The sequence below is a fragment of the Theileria orientalis genome, chromosome 2 (genome assembly GCF_000740895.1).
Source record: "Theileria orientalis strain Shintoku DNA, chromosome 2, complete genome".
In the NCBI taxonomy this organism is placed as follows: domain Eukaryota; phylum Apicomplexa; class Aconoidasida; order Piroplasmida; family Theileriidae; genus Theileria; species Theileria orientalis.
Window position 1 is genome coordinate 911,264 of NC_025261.1, and position 16,304 is coordinate 927,567.

Here is a 16,304-nt window from a genome sequence, read left to right on the forward strand (position 1 = left end):
TGGTTAGACTTTAAAGGATTTCAGGTCTAATTTGTATATATAAAGAGTATTCAGGTACAATATGTGTATATGGGATGATTCTATCCTTGATTCAGGGGCTGTACTAAAAAGTGTAAGCAAAAGAAAATATACTGATATGTGTAAATTAAATATTCATATTTTCAAGACAAATTTTAGTCAGTAAATTAATTTAAATTAATTAAGATGATTGTTGAGGTTAATGTGTAGATAGTCGTTTAATTCTTATTAATTCACATTCACATTTTAATACCCAATATGATCATCAGTACGTCAATGATAAAAAATAAACAAACAAATAAAAATCACAGATGTAACATATTTATTTTTAGTAATGTAGATGTGACATAATATAGACTATTTTACTGATTGAGTACGCTAGTTTATTGTGTTAGTTTGTACCATAGTTGTCAAAGTCAATAATTTTAAGCAGTTTTGTCCTAAATTTGAATCTGTACAGTATTAGTGCGTTTAAAAGACGTAAATTTATGTTAATCTATTCTCATTTGGTAGATTTTATATGCTGCAGTTCGAAAAACTAAGGTAAAGCAATGGCTGTGTATGATGTGCTAAACGCTCCTTTGCTGGAGGAAGACAGTTCCTCGTACGGCAACTCAAGCTCATTTGGATCGAGCAGCCTATCGCATAACGAAAACATACTTTTGCCAGTCGAGGGCACCTACGACTCAATGTTCGACGGGAACACGGCGAGCACGCGCAACGGAGTGGACAACACGAGTATCTGCAAAAGCTACTTCTACGGGCAGCTGGCGAACGTGACGAAGTCGGCAGTCTGGTGGAGCATGATAGGAGTGCTGGTGAACAACTTTACGAGCTCGTACTACGGACTGGCAGTTACACGCTGCGCGTTCAACGTCGCGCTGATCCTAGGGTCGTTCGTGGCAAATTTGATAGCAGAGGTATTTTACGTGATAATAGGTAGTCGCTGAGAATACTAGTGGGCGTGCCCAAAATCGTGTGCAGGTCGTGAACATCAGGAAACTTCTGTGCGTCACCACAATGTGTAGACTGGTGATATGGTCAGTCTTCATACCGCTGTTCTACTCAGCGTCGCGTAAGTTGTATAGGTACCCAGCCGAGACGAAAACTAATCTGAATGCAGAAACGTACTCGATGGAGAGGCCGTTCTGGGTGCTGTTTGTGATTTTGATGGTGGTGGACGGGTTCCAGGTCTCCCTGTCAAACACGGTGGACCTTGACTACGAGGGAGTGGACAGGATATCGCACCAGTATGACATAATTGTGCCGGACAGCCTGCACCAGCACATGAACAACGTGTACCAGATGGTCTTTGACTTCTCCTTCATCTTCGTCTCAGTGCCACTGGGACTCCTCATCATGCTGCTGGATCGTAATACTGACCTTGGAGGTACGTTTATTAACGCACGCAAAAACGCACATTGACTGCCTATGCGGCTGCGGGTGTGCGCGTGTATTGCTATTTGGCCATAGTATGAATATGAGCAGTTGCACCCGTATTCAATGAACTAATGAATCCTTGTAGACCAGTTCATACTGATTGGGGTGTTTGACCTCGTGTTCTTCCTGCTGTCGATGGTCTCGCTGACCTTCTACGTCTTTGGGATGCCAGTGATAAAGTCGTCGCAGTACTTGGCGTACGCCAGGAACCTGAGCCTGTCGCTGTTCTCAGTGCTGAGCGAGTTCTTCAGTAAGCTGAAGGACAACAGGGACGGGTTCAAGATAATGCTCATGAAGCCGCACCTGATGAGGAAGTTGCTATATTTTTCATTCGAAACAGCATATGAAAACTCGATTTACCTGCTGATAATACCACAATTGGGTATGTTTGGATGGTTGTGTACACACTTAGCTAGAATTGGGGGCAGATCCATGAATTGGTGCCGTGACTTAGATAATAGTGTTCATCGCACGCCGACTAATGATACTGCAGCGTATAACAACAAGTGGTTTCCGAACATGGGCACGAGTGGAGTTAACCTGTTCTGCGTGTGTCTCATATCACTCAGTAAGCTGGGTACGAGCATCTACGGCATTTACATAACGAACAAGATAAAAAACGACTCGAGTGACAATTTGTACCGCTCGAAGCCAGGCACCATCATTAAGTGTCTCCTCTTCAGCTCGTTCGCAGTGCTGCTCCTCCCAGTGTCTCTCATGTTCGAGGACCTGCCGTATTTTAAATGGCTGTCGCTGACACTGCTCTCAGTGTCGCTTTTTCTGTTTTTCATGTTCACGACGCTGCCGAAGATCACGTAAGTCATACTTAACCACTTCTGATCGTTATGAACACTGATGATAGTACCCGTAGTCTGTATCATCTTAGTCCCATTTACTAACACTTGTCTACAGGTACTCTTCAATACTTCAGTATAACATTTCTAACCATCCTCTCTCATACAAGCTCTTTGATTTCGTGGGCACCTTCATCACACTGGTCGACGCGTTCGTCATATTTGGGCTCAGTTTCCTCTTGAGGTTCCCCGGCGGTGAAATAACCACTGAGAAGATACTTATCTACACGTCTGTGTCGTACGTCGTGTACGCCATAGTTCAAATTGTAATGGGTGAGTTTAGAATTTATTAATTGATTTCAGAGGTCATGAGGCCCTCGAACTTATGATCAGTTTAGCAACTCACTAATCTGACTTCAAAATGGAACGTATGTGTTAGACCTCATTCTATTGTTTGTGGACTTTGTTCGTATCTGAGTGTTTGCATTTTGTTTTCGTGCGTGTGAATTTACATATATGTATTAATATATATATGTGTGTGAATTTATATATGTGTATGTGTGCGTTGTAAGCACGTGAATTTTTATGTTTGACATTGCGAGTACGGCTGATTATAGGCTAATTCATTTACATACCATGGGCAATAGGCTAAAATAAACACATAATGCGGACAATGTGTAATAAAATCTACTGAATGCATTGCTGTGGAATTGACATACACAGGTCCGTTGAGGCTACTTCAACGTCCAGTTAGTCTGATATCCAATCTCATAGAGTTTGTTGATCACGACATCCAGCTTCTTGTTGAGCTTATAGTTGATGTACATCCTACAGTGGCTGTTAGTGGAGGCACTAATATATTTATACTGTAACTGCACAAATATTGGCGGTGCTGACGTAATTGAATACACTGCTGCCACCGGTGGTAGCAACTACTCTAGTGCACGCTAACTATACTATTGCTATCAATAAAGCTTATCTGTAAATTACTTGTACAGTTGCAATGCTGTTTTTGCGTCCTCCACTGAGTCATGCTCGTACTCCTGTATCTTTCTGTTCAGCACGTAGTATGCCAAAAACTGAAGCGACAGGTACCTTTTTCCCGGTATCCAAAACAACTCCACTGTGTCTATGATGTTCTCCTTCGGCACGCAGATGTTGAGGATCCTGAAGTCCTGCTCCAGTCCGTGTCCTATGACCTTACAGCCATTGTCTATCAAGTATCTCAGCTTCAGGTATATAATCTTCTGGGTGGTCAACCAGTGCATTGACGACTTCAGAGCGAGGTCTCCCGAGTGTATGCCAGAAAATCTACAAATGGTCAGTGTGTGTTGTCGTAACTAGTTATCTATTAAGATATATAGTGCATTGGTCAACACTACTATCATAGGTGTAACTATAACTAGCATAGTGTGTAACCGTAGCTGGTGTACTATTGTGCGTACCTTGTCATGTAGTCCTTTGGGGGCTTACTGTTGAGTATGTAGTGGTCCAGGAACGGCACCCCGTAGCTGATGTCGTTGCCTCGAATAGCACTTACCCTGAAAGTAAGTTAATTTTTGTCGATGGCTTCTAATACTGTGCACTTGTGACCCGTGTGCCGTCATTGCCAACATGGCGTTGTCGTTACTACTACTCACCTTGCCAGAGTGTATATGTACTTGTCGTCCTCATCTGACACGATGAACGAGCCTTTGTTTTCCGGCGTCTTGGTCGGCGATGCGCCGTGGAATGGCGACGTGTTCTTCATATCCGACTTGACGTACTCGATGTCCAAGGCCATTATGAAGCTCGAATTCTGTATCAGTTTCAGCTCATCTACGCTTATTGGCGTGAACGTCTGCACCTTATTGTGCGCAAGTGGGTTGTGCGCTATGTTGTGCTCCGACATGAAGATGTACGAGGGCACTGGTGCTTTCGGCGTAGGGTACGGCAGTGGAACCAGTCTCCCCTTTACTGACGTTATGTTCTCCTTCTCATCTATGCAGGGCACTATTTCCTCGATGCTTTCAATGTCTTCTGGCTTACTTCTGCTTGAACTTGCTTCATTAAAACTGTTCGACGACTCTTCTGTGATTTCACCTTTTCTATCTTTCGTTTCTTTAGCTGACTCTACTATATATATTCCAAACAGCAGTATCTTCCAATTTTTCGTAAAGTCAAAGATATTTTCATTTTCAGTGTCATACATTACTATGCCGTCGTTTATCAGTATCCATTCATGTTCATTGGTCTAATAATCAATATTATCTTTTGCCTATCTTTACAGTAGGTACATTATTTTACCTATGCCTTATTATCTGCAGTAATTATGTACTCCATAACTATCCTAAAAACTTAAATATGTATGTACTCTAATACAAACTACGGGTCGTTACCTTGTATTCTTGTGGCAGCTTTACGTACGCCAGGGGTCTATAGTACATTTTTTCCAGGGGAAAGGTGAAGAAAAAACTTGAAAGGTTGTACTTGCGCTCGTTTACCACCAGTTCCTGCTCAATCGTGTCCACAGTGGCATTAGCGAAATCCACTATCATCACATTTGGCGTGTTTATGAATTCAAATGCTATCGCACTCTCCACGATTCTGTTACAGTATGCGCAATACTCCATTACCACGTTGTCGTTAATACCATTTTTACTTGTGCTATTCGAAACGTCCGCAACCTCCCTTTCAACGCTTCTATCGTTAGAACCGTTAACATTGTCTTTATTGTTAAAACCGTTAACATTGTCTGTATTGTTAGAACCGTTAACATTGTTGGCGTTGCCGGTACCAGTACTTGAGGATGTCTTTAGTTTCTCGTATGTCACATAGAAGTTGTTGACGGTGGTCTTCGTGTTCACGTGGCCGTACTCGGCGCAGCGCGACGTCTTCTTCTCCGAGTACGAGAAGAGGTCCCTCACCAGCTCCGTCGTCACGCTCAGGTTATTCTTGCTGTAGTAGTTGTGCATCTCCGTGTTCAGCTTCTCTATGAGCCAGAGCAGCAGGTTCAGCGGCGTCCTCAGACTCTGCTCGCCCTCCTCGCGCATCAGCCTCTGCAGCTGCGTCACGAACATCGTGTTGTTTGAGTACTTCCCTCGGTGCGTCTCCTTCACCGCCTTACCTCTGTTTTCCGCGGCCGCCTCCACGCTATTGTCGTAGTGCACCTGGAGCGAGTGTATTCCGAATCCCACCTGGCACGTTATGCAGTAGTCGTTTTCGCACACGTGGTACTTTATTGAGGGCATTTTCGGCAGGAAGAAGAAGAGTTGCACGAACATGTGCGCCACGTCTCCGTCGTACGTGCCCACCAGCGACCCGAAGGGCGTGTGGTTGCGGTTCATGCTCTCCGACTTCGGGATCGCCTTCAGGTTACTCGGGAGCTTACTGCTGCTGTAGTCCAGGTACCTGCTCAGCTTGTTCTCCAGCTTCAGCGTGCTCGGCGAGTACGTGGCGTCGCTCACGAAGACCTCGACGCTCGCGCCCTCCGCGTGCGCGCACACCTCCAGGTCCTGGTAGCTGGTGCCCTGGTTTTCCTTAACTGTGCACGTTTTGTACTCCAGGGTGCTTATTGTGCAGTCGAATATGTACCCTTCCTGGCAGAGTGCGAACAGCCTGTCGCTCTTCGGCACTATGCTCAGCTTCGACACTGGGTTCGGCAGTATCAGCGACGTGCTCTTCATCATCCTGATGTCGTGCAGGTAAATTACCGGCTCGAAGAGCCTGATGAGGCTGTACGTGCTGTTGTACGGGTACGCTCCGTACTGGTACCCGTACGTGTTTGTCTGGAAGAGTGTGCACGAGGTCGTTGCGATCGTGTTATTATATGCAGAGATTGAATATACTGGGCTGTTGTTGCACTTTATTGAGGACACTATCTTGCTCGTCCTGTTGTCGACCACGTGTAAAAGGCCTGACGCCGTTCCCACGCAGGTCGTCTCGACGAACTCGCCCTGAAGTGTTCTCGGCGACGTCAGCTCCTTCAGGCAGCACTCCAAACTCATCGACCCTATTGTTCTTTCCATATATCTACTGCTTGACACGCTCATGTCACTTGCGTGTGACTGCTGGTGCATAAGCATGTCGCTTGCTCGTGAGTTCTGCTTTGCTTCAAAGCCGCCAATCGATCCTGCTCCGTAACTCTGCATGTTATCTCTCTTTTCGTAACTGTTCAGCATTGCTGCTGAACTTGATGCTGAGTAACTGCCTGGCACAAACTCCGGTATTGACTCCACGCTTCCGTACTTTTCTGCGATGCTTTGAAAGCTGGTTCCTGTCTTTTTCAACTCCCTTTTCTCTTCAATCGACTGACCAGGTGGTTCCTCGCTCTTTCCACTCAGCTGCTGGCTGTAGTTGAAATCGGTGTGAGTGAACTCACTTGTCGCCTGGTTTGACCCTTGAGAGTTGTGGGTTTCCAGCTGATATGACTGTGAACACGAACTTGTGCACTGGTTCGACATAAAGTCTGCGATGCAGGATATTTTATCGCCAGTGTACACCAGTCCTGAGGACTCTATCACTGCTGATAACCTCGACTCCACCTGGCCTGTGTACACGTCCACGAAATACAACTCGTTTGAGTTACTGGAAAGAACGATTTTTGAGCTGCTCGGAGTCGATGGTGGTATGGTACAGCAAATGTGCCTGGTCCCTCCTGCGCACAGCTCGTACTGGGCCGACGCACTCAGGAAGTTGAGGCTCCTGCTTCCGTCTTTCGTGGCCACTAACAGGTCATTTCCCTGGGTCAGCAGTAGATTTTCAGGGTAAACTCCCATGCCGTATATTGAGTTGTCATTGCAGCCGCAGTAGGCGTTGTACGAGCCTGCGATGTGGTACGGGTTTTTGTTCCCTCCCAAGAAATGTGTGTATTTTATGGACTCGTCATCGCATCTGACTCCGATGAGTGAGCCCGTTAGCGACGTTCTGGGAGAAGTATCAATGGAATTATATATCCAAATCAACTCTTCCCATTCGTCGTACTTCAATATACCGTATTGCATCTTCAAATTAGAATACGCTCGTAATTTGATCACACATGGTATTAAAATTAAAATTTTAGAAAAAAGATATTGTACAGCTGTGTGTTAATATATGTTAAATGATACCTTTTGCAAAATATAACATTTAAATGTATACTTTGCATCAGATTCATTTTTAAATTTGGATGAAGAGGAGTCAAAAACTGATTAAATCATGGTTATATAAAATGTAGAGTGATTATGGTACAAGATCGTAATGTGAGTAGTTGAAATTGTGATAAATGTTCAATAGAAAAATTGAATAAGTATATATGCCATTAATATAAGCTATGTGAAAGAATTTATATTTCTTTAATAATGTTTAAAAATATTTGAAATGAAAAGAGGCTATTCTTATCTAGGTAAACTTATATTATGTATTCTTTCTACACAGTCGATTCCCCATCCGTGGTAGATAATTTAACGAAATTGGTGAGTTCATATAATTTTTAGTAAATATTTTGTTGTAATGTTAACGGACGTTTAATTTGTGTAAAATAATCTTACATCGTTGCCTTAGATTACATGATGTGTATCACGTACACCGATGTGAGATTCTGTAAAATAATATAGGTAAATATGGTTTTCGAGGTGTACGGACTTACCTTTGCAGGTAAACCCCTGTTTTCGAGGTACGTTTAGCCTGAATTTCTAGTGTATAGCCAGTTTATGAGTTATTGTGTCAAATACAAGTGAATTAATGTTTTCTTTTTAGTCGAAAGGATTCGGAAGTTTCACTAGCATTTTATGGTATGTGTAAGTCTTCATAGAGATTTTTGCAGGAACTATATCCGCAGTGGCCTCCAAAGTCGCCAGTTTGCTCTCAGACTACGCCGAGCAGGACTGTCTGAGATACATAACAGTCGGTTCACTACAATTTACCTACTTGGAGCGAGGACCGTTGTGCTATTTCGCAATATCCGATAATGGCTACTCGCCTCTGATGGTGTACAAGATTCTGTGCGTGATACACCTACAGGTAAGCATGGCGGTAATTTAAAACTATTAGGTGGTTTCCATATTAACCAGAGGTGTGGAACGGATTTTAATAAAGAGGCCCTCGTACGACGTGCAAAACCTCTTGGGAGGCACCCAGAGCATTATAGACAAGTTAATGGACAACATGAGCGGCTGCTTGGGGCTGATAGACGATTACGCCTACGAGGCTCTGCCGCTCTCTCAAACCACTCGCACACTGCTCACTTCATACTTCACTAAATTCAGAACCGACAACATACTGTATGAGCTATTTAGAAGACGTAGATAGAAACTAATCGTACGCCGACTGACTATTTGCAGATGCTGTTTCATTGTTGTGTCGAATAAAGTTGCAATGGTCACCATGTCAAAGTCGGTATCTCTGAAACCAACAGGTAAGTGTACACAAAGACGCTAGATACTTGGTTGATTGCGGCATGAATTTCGCAATGATGTTTAGACATTTCCGCTGTTATTAACACTGTTATCGCATCTCAATCGCTCCAGCAACAGGAGAGTTGGACTCCAATATGCTTACCATCATTCAACGACCAGTAAGTTAAATTGGCTATTTATCTTCAAAAATGCATATGCATTTATGTAAGTGTTTGTGCAAACATGTAAATATATACTGGTGTGTATACTAATTATGGAAACATGTAAATATATACTGGTGTGTATACTAATTATGCCTTGAACTTGTTGTTCTTTTAACTTAATTTAGTTTTTTTTACCTTAATGCACTCTTAGGGCGTTCACCTACGGGTACATAAATTACGTTTCTCCCGAAATAGGAATTGTGTGTATATCCAGTTCCGGTGACCAGGAGCAGTTTTATAACATTTCTGGCCACATTGAAGAGTCGAAGAGGATGATGGTTGAGTCGAAGTGTTTGGACGACTTACGTTCGTCTCTCCTGGCCACTCCCCTGGAGTTCCCGTCGGGAGGGGTACCTTCCTGTGAAATTTTACACCTGATGTTTTACGATCGCAATCTTGGACAGTTCTTCTCGTCCGCCTTCAAGAGCTCAACCTGCGGCAACTTGAACAGGAACATCCTGTCCTCCTATCGCTCTGCAGTCGAATTTTTACACAACTCCGGCTACAGGAGATCCGCCTTGTTTTCTTTCGAGGTTGCCCATTTACCTATTTATTTACCTCCTGTAGTTACCCTGATTATTTATTTCATATTAACGCCCTTTTAGTACTTGAACGTGTATGTTGAGTACAATAATGACTATAACATATACCTGGCCACTGCCCCTTGGACTGATATCACCACGGATTTAATCAATAAGATATACTCGTATGTTACTAGGCATTATAACTTCCTCTTCATTACTAAAATCCCTTCAATTGCCAAAAGAAAATAATGTGATCGATTTTGTACTAGCTTTTAAATATAGATACCCATACCTGTAATTATTATATTACCTGTTTACATACTTAAACATCTATACTCATACTTATGTGTGCATTACTCACATGTATATGGGTTGTATATATACTTAACTATGTTGTTGCGGGTATAAATACATACATATATCCATACATACAATATACTGTATGATTGTACATACATATGTCCATACACTATATTGTATAATATACTGTATAATGTACTGTATGAATGTACTCATACCACTGCATATACATATGTTTACACGTAATATAAATATATGTACACGTGTGTAAAAGTGCATCGTATTAAAATCATAATCAACTTGTCCTTCAGAGTTTAAAATGTTTACTATAATGACAAGTCTTCTGTTCTCGACCTCAGGTTTATTGAGTTGACCACCTGTCTAAAGTATCCCTTCTTATTCCTAAACAGTTCAGATGGTGATCCCATTTCCACCACTCTCCCTCCGCGGAATACTACTATCTCGTCTGCTATGAGCATCGATGACAGTCTGTGTGCGATCATAATTGTGCTCTTGGTGGTACCCATTTCCTTAAAGGTCTAAATTAATTGTATTAGTTTTTGGGTATTAGTTTTCGGTGTTTGGTGTTTGGTGCTTGCTAAATAGTTTACATCTTGTATGTGTAAATATACGTGTATCCAAATTGTTTCATATCTACTAGTCAGTATGTGTATACAGATCTGTGTATACATATGGCACGTATACACCTTGTATACCGGTGTTTATACTGTTGCTTTTAAACTGGCGACTTACTTGTATTATTTGCGATTCCGCCTTAAAATCCAGCGAACTCGTCGCTTCGTCAAATATTAGTATCTGTGGGTCCTTTAGGAAACATCTTGCTATCCCTATTCTCTGCTTCTCCCCTCCACTCAGCTTCATTCCTCGTTCTCCCACCATTGTGTCGTATCCTTCTGGGAAGCTCATGATTGTGTCATGGATTCCAGCTAGTCTCGCTGCTTCCTACGGTGGATGTGTTATTTTTAATCTTAATTAAGCTAATGAACTTCAATGTACAATACAGGTGTGTGTAAATATTTCACTATACTGAAAAGTGTAATTACTCTGAATACTGCAAACATATTTGTATATACCTATTGCTTACCATTATTTCGTCGAAAGTTGCCCCTGGCTTCCCGTATGAAATGTTAAACTTTATCGACTCGTTGAACAGTACCACATCCTGTGGAACAATTCCCAGTGAATCTCTACGGCGTTAAAATTAGTTTGAGTTATGTTGCTGTCAATGACCCTTATGATACTACTATCGCAATAAGTCACTAAATATTGTCAGTCTCACCTCAGTGACCTCAGCGTTACGTTCTTTATGTCCTGGCCGTCGATCAGTATTGTTCCTGAGGTCGGGTCGTAGAAGCGGAAGAGCAGCTTCGATATTGTGCTCTTTCCTGAACCAGAGTCGCCCACGATCGCCACTGTCTTGCCCGGCCTAACCAGGAGCGAGAAGTCGTCCAGTATCATGTGCGGCTCCGAGTCCGAACTCGGGTACGAGTAGCTCACGTTCCTGAACTCGATGGCCCCGTGGTCTATCACCAGGTCCTTTGCGTCCTGCAGCTCGTGCACCTTCGGCGCTATGCTCACGAGGTCAAGGAACTTCTGCAGGTCTACGAAGCTCAGCTTCACTTCTCTGTACATCGTGCCGATCATGTTCAGCGGCACTCCGATTTGGAAGAGCAGCGTGTTCACGATGATGAAGTTGTTGATCTCCGTGGCTCCGCTGATTGCGCTTTTCAGTGTCAGCAGCAGCGAGACGAAGAGCCCTGAGTTGAAGATCAGCTGCTGTCCGAAGTTCAAGAATGCCAGGCTCTTCTGCACGTCGACTGCGTTCTTTTCGTACTCCTTCTGGTGCTTCGCGTACCTCTGGAGCTCGGTCATCTGCGAGTTGTAGTACCTCACTGCCTCCGCGTTCGTGATCGAGTCCAGAAACAAGCCTGATGCTTTTCTGTCCGCGTCCGCCATGTCCTTCCTGATCACCATCCTCCTCTTCGTCACGAGCGTCGTGAACAGCAGGTACAGACACACTGTCGCCGCTGAGATTGCTGCTATCGAAGGTCCCACCTTGTAGCACAGCAGCCCCGTCACCAGCGAGAACTCCAGGATCACCGGCACCACCTGGAACACTGTGATCCGAAGTATCTGCGATATTGCCTTGATTCCTCGAGAGAACACTGCCGACACCTCTCCTGACTTCGACTGTATCAGGAAGTCTATGTCCAGGTTGTGTATGTTCATGAACATGTTGGACGCGTTGATTCGCGCTGAGCGCTCCGTCACTGCGCTGAACACCGAGTTTCTCAGCTCGTTGAACAGTGACGTGCTCACTCTCGACAGGAAATACCCAAACAGGTACGCGAACGGGAGCAAGAACTCCGGCGAGTCCATTCCCAGCACCTCGAGCTTCGGAACTAGCCCGAATGGGTCGTGAGGTGGCTTCAGGACTGCGCTGATTAGTTGAGATAGGAACAGTGGGACTGAGATCAGCGACAACTTCGCAGATACCAGAAAGACCATGCTAACCAGGATCTTTCTCTTGGATGCGTTATCTGTTGGCCACAGGAGCTTAAATATTTTAGAGATTCCATGCTTCTGGACCGGGATCTTATCTAGTTTAGAGGAAAAAAATCTATATAGGTTCCTGTTCAGGTGCAAGGTGGTCGATGGCAGCAACAGGCTCGAATAATCCGAGCTGTAACCATTGAAACGCGATCCAATGGTCTTAGTATCACTGTAAAAAATAAGCAAACGGCTTGGTCTAAGTCTGTGTTCTACATTACTCTGGATTCCATTGTTTTTAAATGCAATATGTACATAATTACTTAAAAATCTTCTTGAGTCAAGAAACCTTCTTGAGCGGCTCGCGTTTGAGAAAACTGACAATTTATTACCATTATAACGTACAATGTTTATTAATGGATTTAATCTATACATACTAAAATATATTACACTAAATCTGCTAAGTGAACTTTGTAAAAACCAGACAGTAAGCCAAGTGGCTCATTAATAAATATAAATCCATTTATACTAAAAATTATATCTTATTTATACAATTGCTACATGATTTAAATGTAAAATATTAAAATAAACAATTAATTCCCGAGAATATAAGGATTATGGGAATGTGATGTACCGAAGTTAGAATAACTAGTTTGTTGACATACAATAAGACTTATCACAATTGAACAGGTAATGTGTGACCGTTTAAAGAAAATGTTGTGAAAGTTTATGGAAATTGAGGGTAATAAGGCAGTAAACTATGCAACTTCAATAACAAGAGAATAATGGAGTAGATTCAGGCAATTCGTATGTGGATCTAGAGTGTTTATAATAGTTTGATGGCTAGATTGCAATGGTATGAGGAAAAAATGCCGCTTCACAAATACACATACTCCCTGATGCCCAATAGCTCGCTCCCACCACATGTGTAAATTTTTCATTATCAATCTTTTATATTTGTCATCACAGCGACGCGTGGTGACTTATAACCCTAAACCGGGTGGGTGGTTAGGACCTGTACTCAGTACTAGGCCTGGCGTTCCACTTATCGCTCCGCGAGACCTAAACGTGGAGTTGCGCGTTCTCGCGGACCCGCGAGCACAAATGCAGCGCTGCGTTTACCCAGCAGTATGCTTCGCTTCCAAACACGGTGTCAAAAGGTAGAAGAGTATACTTATACTTTTCGCCAGTGAGTTCGGCTCGGCCGTAAGAAGCATACACCCTTTTTCGCTAAGACGTAGTGGACGTGCAGCACATTAAAGTTGCTTTGCTCCGCTGAGAATTTCGACGATGTTGTTGTAGTCGCTACTGCCTAGCGCAGTCAGCGCCTCCAGCTGCTCGTCGAGCCGCCGCACCGCGTCCTCGACCTCCTCGCGGGTGAGTATGTCCCTGAGCGTTTGTAGGATTGCGCGCACGTACCTGTGTTTTTGCAGCAGTAAGCTCACCAGGGTCGACGACAGTTCACAGAACTGTATGCCTACGTGCAGTTGCGTTAGATGGCCTGCTTACCTTTGTTCACCGGGTCCACGGGGAGGAGCGCCTTGACGATCCCGTACGGGTCGAGCTTGGCGAGTATCAGCTTTCCCACCCTGTCCAGGGACAGGAAGTGGTTGAACAGGAGCACTGCGCGCTCTCGGGTCTTCAGGTTACTCCTGCCCAGGCACTCCTTCAGGTAGCTCAGGCCGTCGAGCGTTATGAAGACGACCTCGGCCCTCCTGCAGTTCCTGACCGACGATGACAGGGCTGAGATCAGCTTCGGCTCCAAGGCGCTGTCCTTGAGTCGATCCTTGAGTTTTATGAGATTTGGGAGCAGCTTCGTCTTCGAGGCGTCCTCCAAGATCGACTCGTTGTTGGAGAAGGCGCAGGAGATTATCTAAAGGAGAAACGATTAGTTTACAGTCTATTGCGTAGGGCGTGCTGTGTAAACAAACTGGTCCACAGCACTGCACTGTGCGCAGAGTATAGAATACAGGACTGTATAACTGGACTAGGCACGGCAGTTTCTGGCGTTTACGTACCGATAGAGTTGCTGAGAGCACTTGGTCGTCGTCGCTGTGCAGCAGCAGTGTGAATGAGTCTAGCAGCCCCAAGCGAATTAGACTGGAAGAGTTGCTAGGGTGGTCCTCGAAATGCTCCTCCAGCATCTCGAGGCTCTCCAGAAGTATCTTGACCTCCTCCTCAGAGAGGTCGCGAGGCCCTTCGGAGAACAACTTAGCTATTCTGTTGATCTCGGAAACTGAGTTTGCAATCTCCTTCTCGTGGGTCTGGAGGCTCGCCATGGCCCCCTCCAGAAACTTCTTGTCCTCCTCAGACATGGGTTTCGTCTCCTCTATAGTTTACGTTAGACTAAGTTAACAGTAGAAATACTGGTTAGCTGGTGCAGATAGGTAGTTAGATAAATAACATAGTTTATATTGAGTGTGTGTGCAAGCGTATATGTATAACGGGTGTATGTGTAAGTGTGTGTATACTAGTCATAAAGTGTATATTTACCTTCCTTCTTCTCAGGGTCGGTCTTTGAGAGGCTCCACTTTAGTAGTCCTTTCCAGTGAGGGAGAGACATGGTGATAAAGTGTAGCTAGTTTAGTGTAAGGTGTTTATGTAGTCTTGTAAGTCTGAAAAATAGCTGAAAGTTTAGAGTCGTACCCTTGTTAACTCGAGACTTTAGGACGCCCAGGGGGATATAAGTGTTAGCCTCAGAGTACTTTTGAGGCCTATCTACGTAAAATTGTTATTTGAATGAGCTATTGACGAAGTTAATAAACATGAGAGTCTGCTGGTGTGTAGGTAGAATATCCGTAAACGTGTGCGACTGCTTACCGAAATCTGATGAACGATTCACCAATTCTTGTAACAAATCGTTGTGCAGCTCAACCGAGCTGGTGTAGCGCTCAATGCCTTCCAAGTTAATCCCGGAGTCAATGTATCTCCTGGTTAGTTGCTTCCAGTCGGATAAAATCTGTTCCGACTTTGAAATATTTAAAAAATCGGCAACTAAAGAATATCATAAGTCGATCATAATGGAAAATAATGAGCAAATATCAGTAAATAAGTAAAAAATTATAGAATAAATAAGGTAAGTATGGCATCGCTACATAAGCCAAACAGGAACGGGAGGAATAAAAATTGCATATTTATTCAAAGTACCTGTTAATTTATTAAAATGTGAGACGAAATCCTGTGGATTTAATAAATTTTTAGGTCCAATTACAAAGGAATCTAACAATGGTACAAATGATGAGAAGAAGTTGCCAAGATTTATGCAGATGCCGCGCATATCATTGACAAATTTGGAGCTAAATAATTTTAAAATAGGTAGAAAAGTACTATGGTAACAAATACTGCAGACGAAAAATGTCGTCCAGTTGTTCTCCGGAGCTAATATACAAACATGAAACGTGATGACCTAAATCGTTGAGAGAACTGTTTAAGGAATCACCCATCAATTAAAATAAATCTACGTGTAAAATGCGTGTATAAATAAAATAAATACGATAACGGGTATAATGGTACGAATTATTTGTGTACGGACAGGTCAGGTATCAGTATATATATATATATATGTGTAACATATAAACTCAGGGGTTAGGTTGGAAAAAAAATGGGTTTTACACTTCTCGATTTGAGCGTGTCATCCTTGCGCAGGGGCCATGCTAATCTTCTCTGTATCGTTCCAATTTTTTCTGATGGCACTCCGAAGAGGCCAACCTCAATAGGCTGATAAATGGCTGGAGTGATACATTGAGGGAAAAAGGAGAAAAATGGGGGTGTAAATAAAATGGATGCTATGATAGATATTGATAATATAATCAATTTAATTTTTGTTCTATATGATGTCAAATGATTGTTTATAATGAAATTTGCGATTTTAGAAATTGTATGTTATAGTTTAATCTTGATACTAAAAACACAAATAATAGATATAAATAGAATTGAAATTTAGATTTAAATATATGTAAGCATGATGAAAATTAAAAATTGAAGTTGAAAATCTATATGATGTGACTCTCTAATGATTATAATGTAAATTTAAAGTTCATTATCATATAGTGTTTATTATTAGTAAAAGTTAGTAAAATTAATAGAATCCATATATATTGATCTAAAAATCTAATTATTTGTCAGAAGATATCTGTTTGG

The 16,304-nt window shown here is 42.9% G+C and overlaps 5 protein-coding genes across 5 annotated transcripts; 3 read left to right on the plus strand and 2 right to left on the minus strand.

Annotated features, from left to right (window-relative positions):
• Window positions 1-569: 569 nt before the first annotated feature.
• On the plus strand, window positions 570-2,605 carry TOT_020000444 (conserved hypothetical protein; the record flags this gene model as incomplete). The annotated part of the gene is made up of 6 exons (XM_009692188.1): window positions 570-938; window positions 1,003-1,093; window positions 1,142-1,408; window positions 1,544-1,840; window positions 1,952-2,273; window positions 2,371-2,605. 6 exons carry the CDS (start codon window positions 570-572, stop codon window positions 2,603-2,605), a joined length of 1,581 nt encoding a protein of 526 aa, XP_009690483.1.
• A 5,226-nt stretch (window positions 2,606-7,831) lies between these two features.
• Window positions 7,832-9,602, plus strand: TOT_020001058 (uncharacterized protein; the record flags this gene model as incomplete). The annotated part of the gene is made up of 7 exons (XM_009692189.1): window positions 7,832-7,884; window positions 7,968-8,002; window positions 8,035-8,231; window positions 8,262-8,511; window positions 8,749-8,830; window positions 8,981-9,362; window positions 9,435-9,602. 7 exons carry the CDS (start codon window positions 7,832-7,834, stop codon window positions 9,600-9,602), a joined length of 1,167 nt encoding a protein of 388 aa, XP_009690484.1.
• Window positions 9,603-9,979: 377 nt separating this feature from the next.
• Window positions 9,980-12,599, minus strand: TOT_020000446 (ABC transporter; the record flags this gene model as incomplete). The annotated part of the gene is made up of 4 exons (XM_009692190.1): window positions 9,980-10,192; window positions 10,407-10,616; window positions 10,759-10,861; window positions 10,954-12,599. 4 exons carry the CDS (start codon window positions 12,597-12,599, stop codon window positions 9,980-9,982), a joined length of 2,172 nt encoding a protein of 723 aa, XP_009690485.1.
• Window positions 12,600-13,003: 404 nt separating this feature from the next.
• Window positions 13,004-13,328, plus strand: TOT_020000447 (hypothetical protein; the record flags this gene model as incomplete). Its single annotated transcript, XM_009692191.1, has 2 exons — window positions 13,004-13,090; window positions 13,134-13,328. 2 exons carry the CDS (start codon window positions 13,004-13,006, stop codon window positions 13,326-13,328), a joined length of 282 nt encoding a protein of 93 aa, XP_009690486.1.
• Window positions 13,329-13,420: 92 nt separating this feature from the next.
• Window positions 13,421-15,607, minus strand: TOT_020000448 (uncharacterized protein; the record flags this gene model as incomplete). Its single annotated transcript, XM_009692192.1, has 8 exons — window positions 13,421-13,553; window positions 13,584-13,641; window positions 13,674-14,037; window positions 14,183-14,493; window positions 14,811-14,882; window positions 14,985-15,158; window positions 15,312-15,460; window positions 15,507-15,607. The coding sequence occupies 8 exons, from the start codon at window positions 15,605-15,607 to the stop codon at window positions 13,421-13,423; spliced, it is 1,362 nt and encodes a 453-aa protein (XP_009690487.1).
• Between the last annotated feature and the right edge of the window lie 697 nt (window positions 15,608-16,304).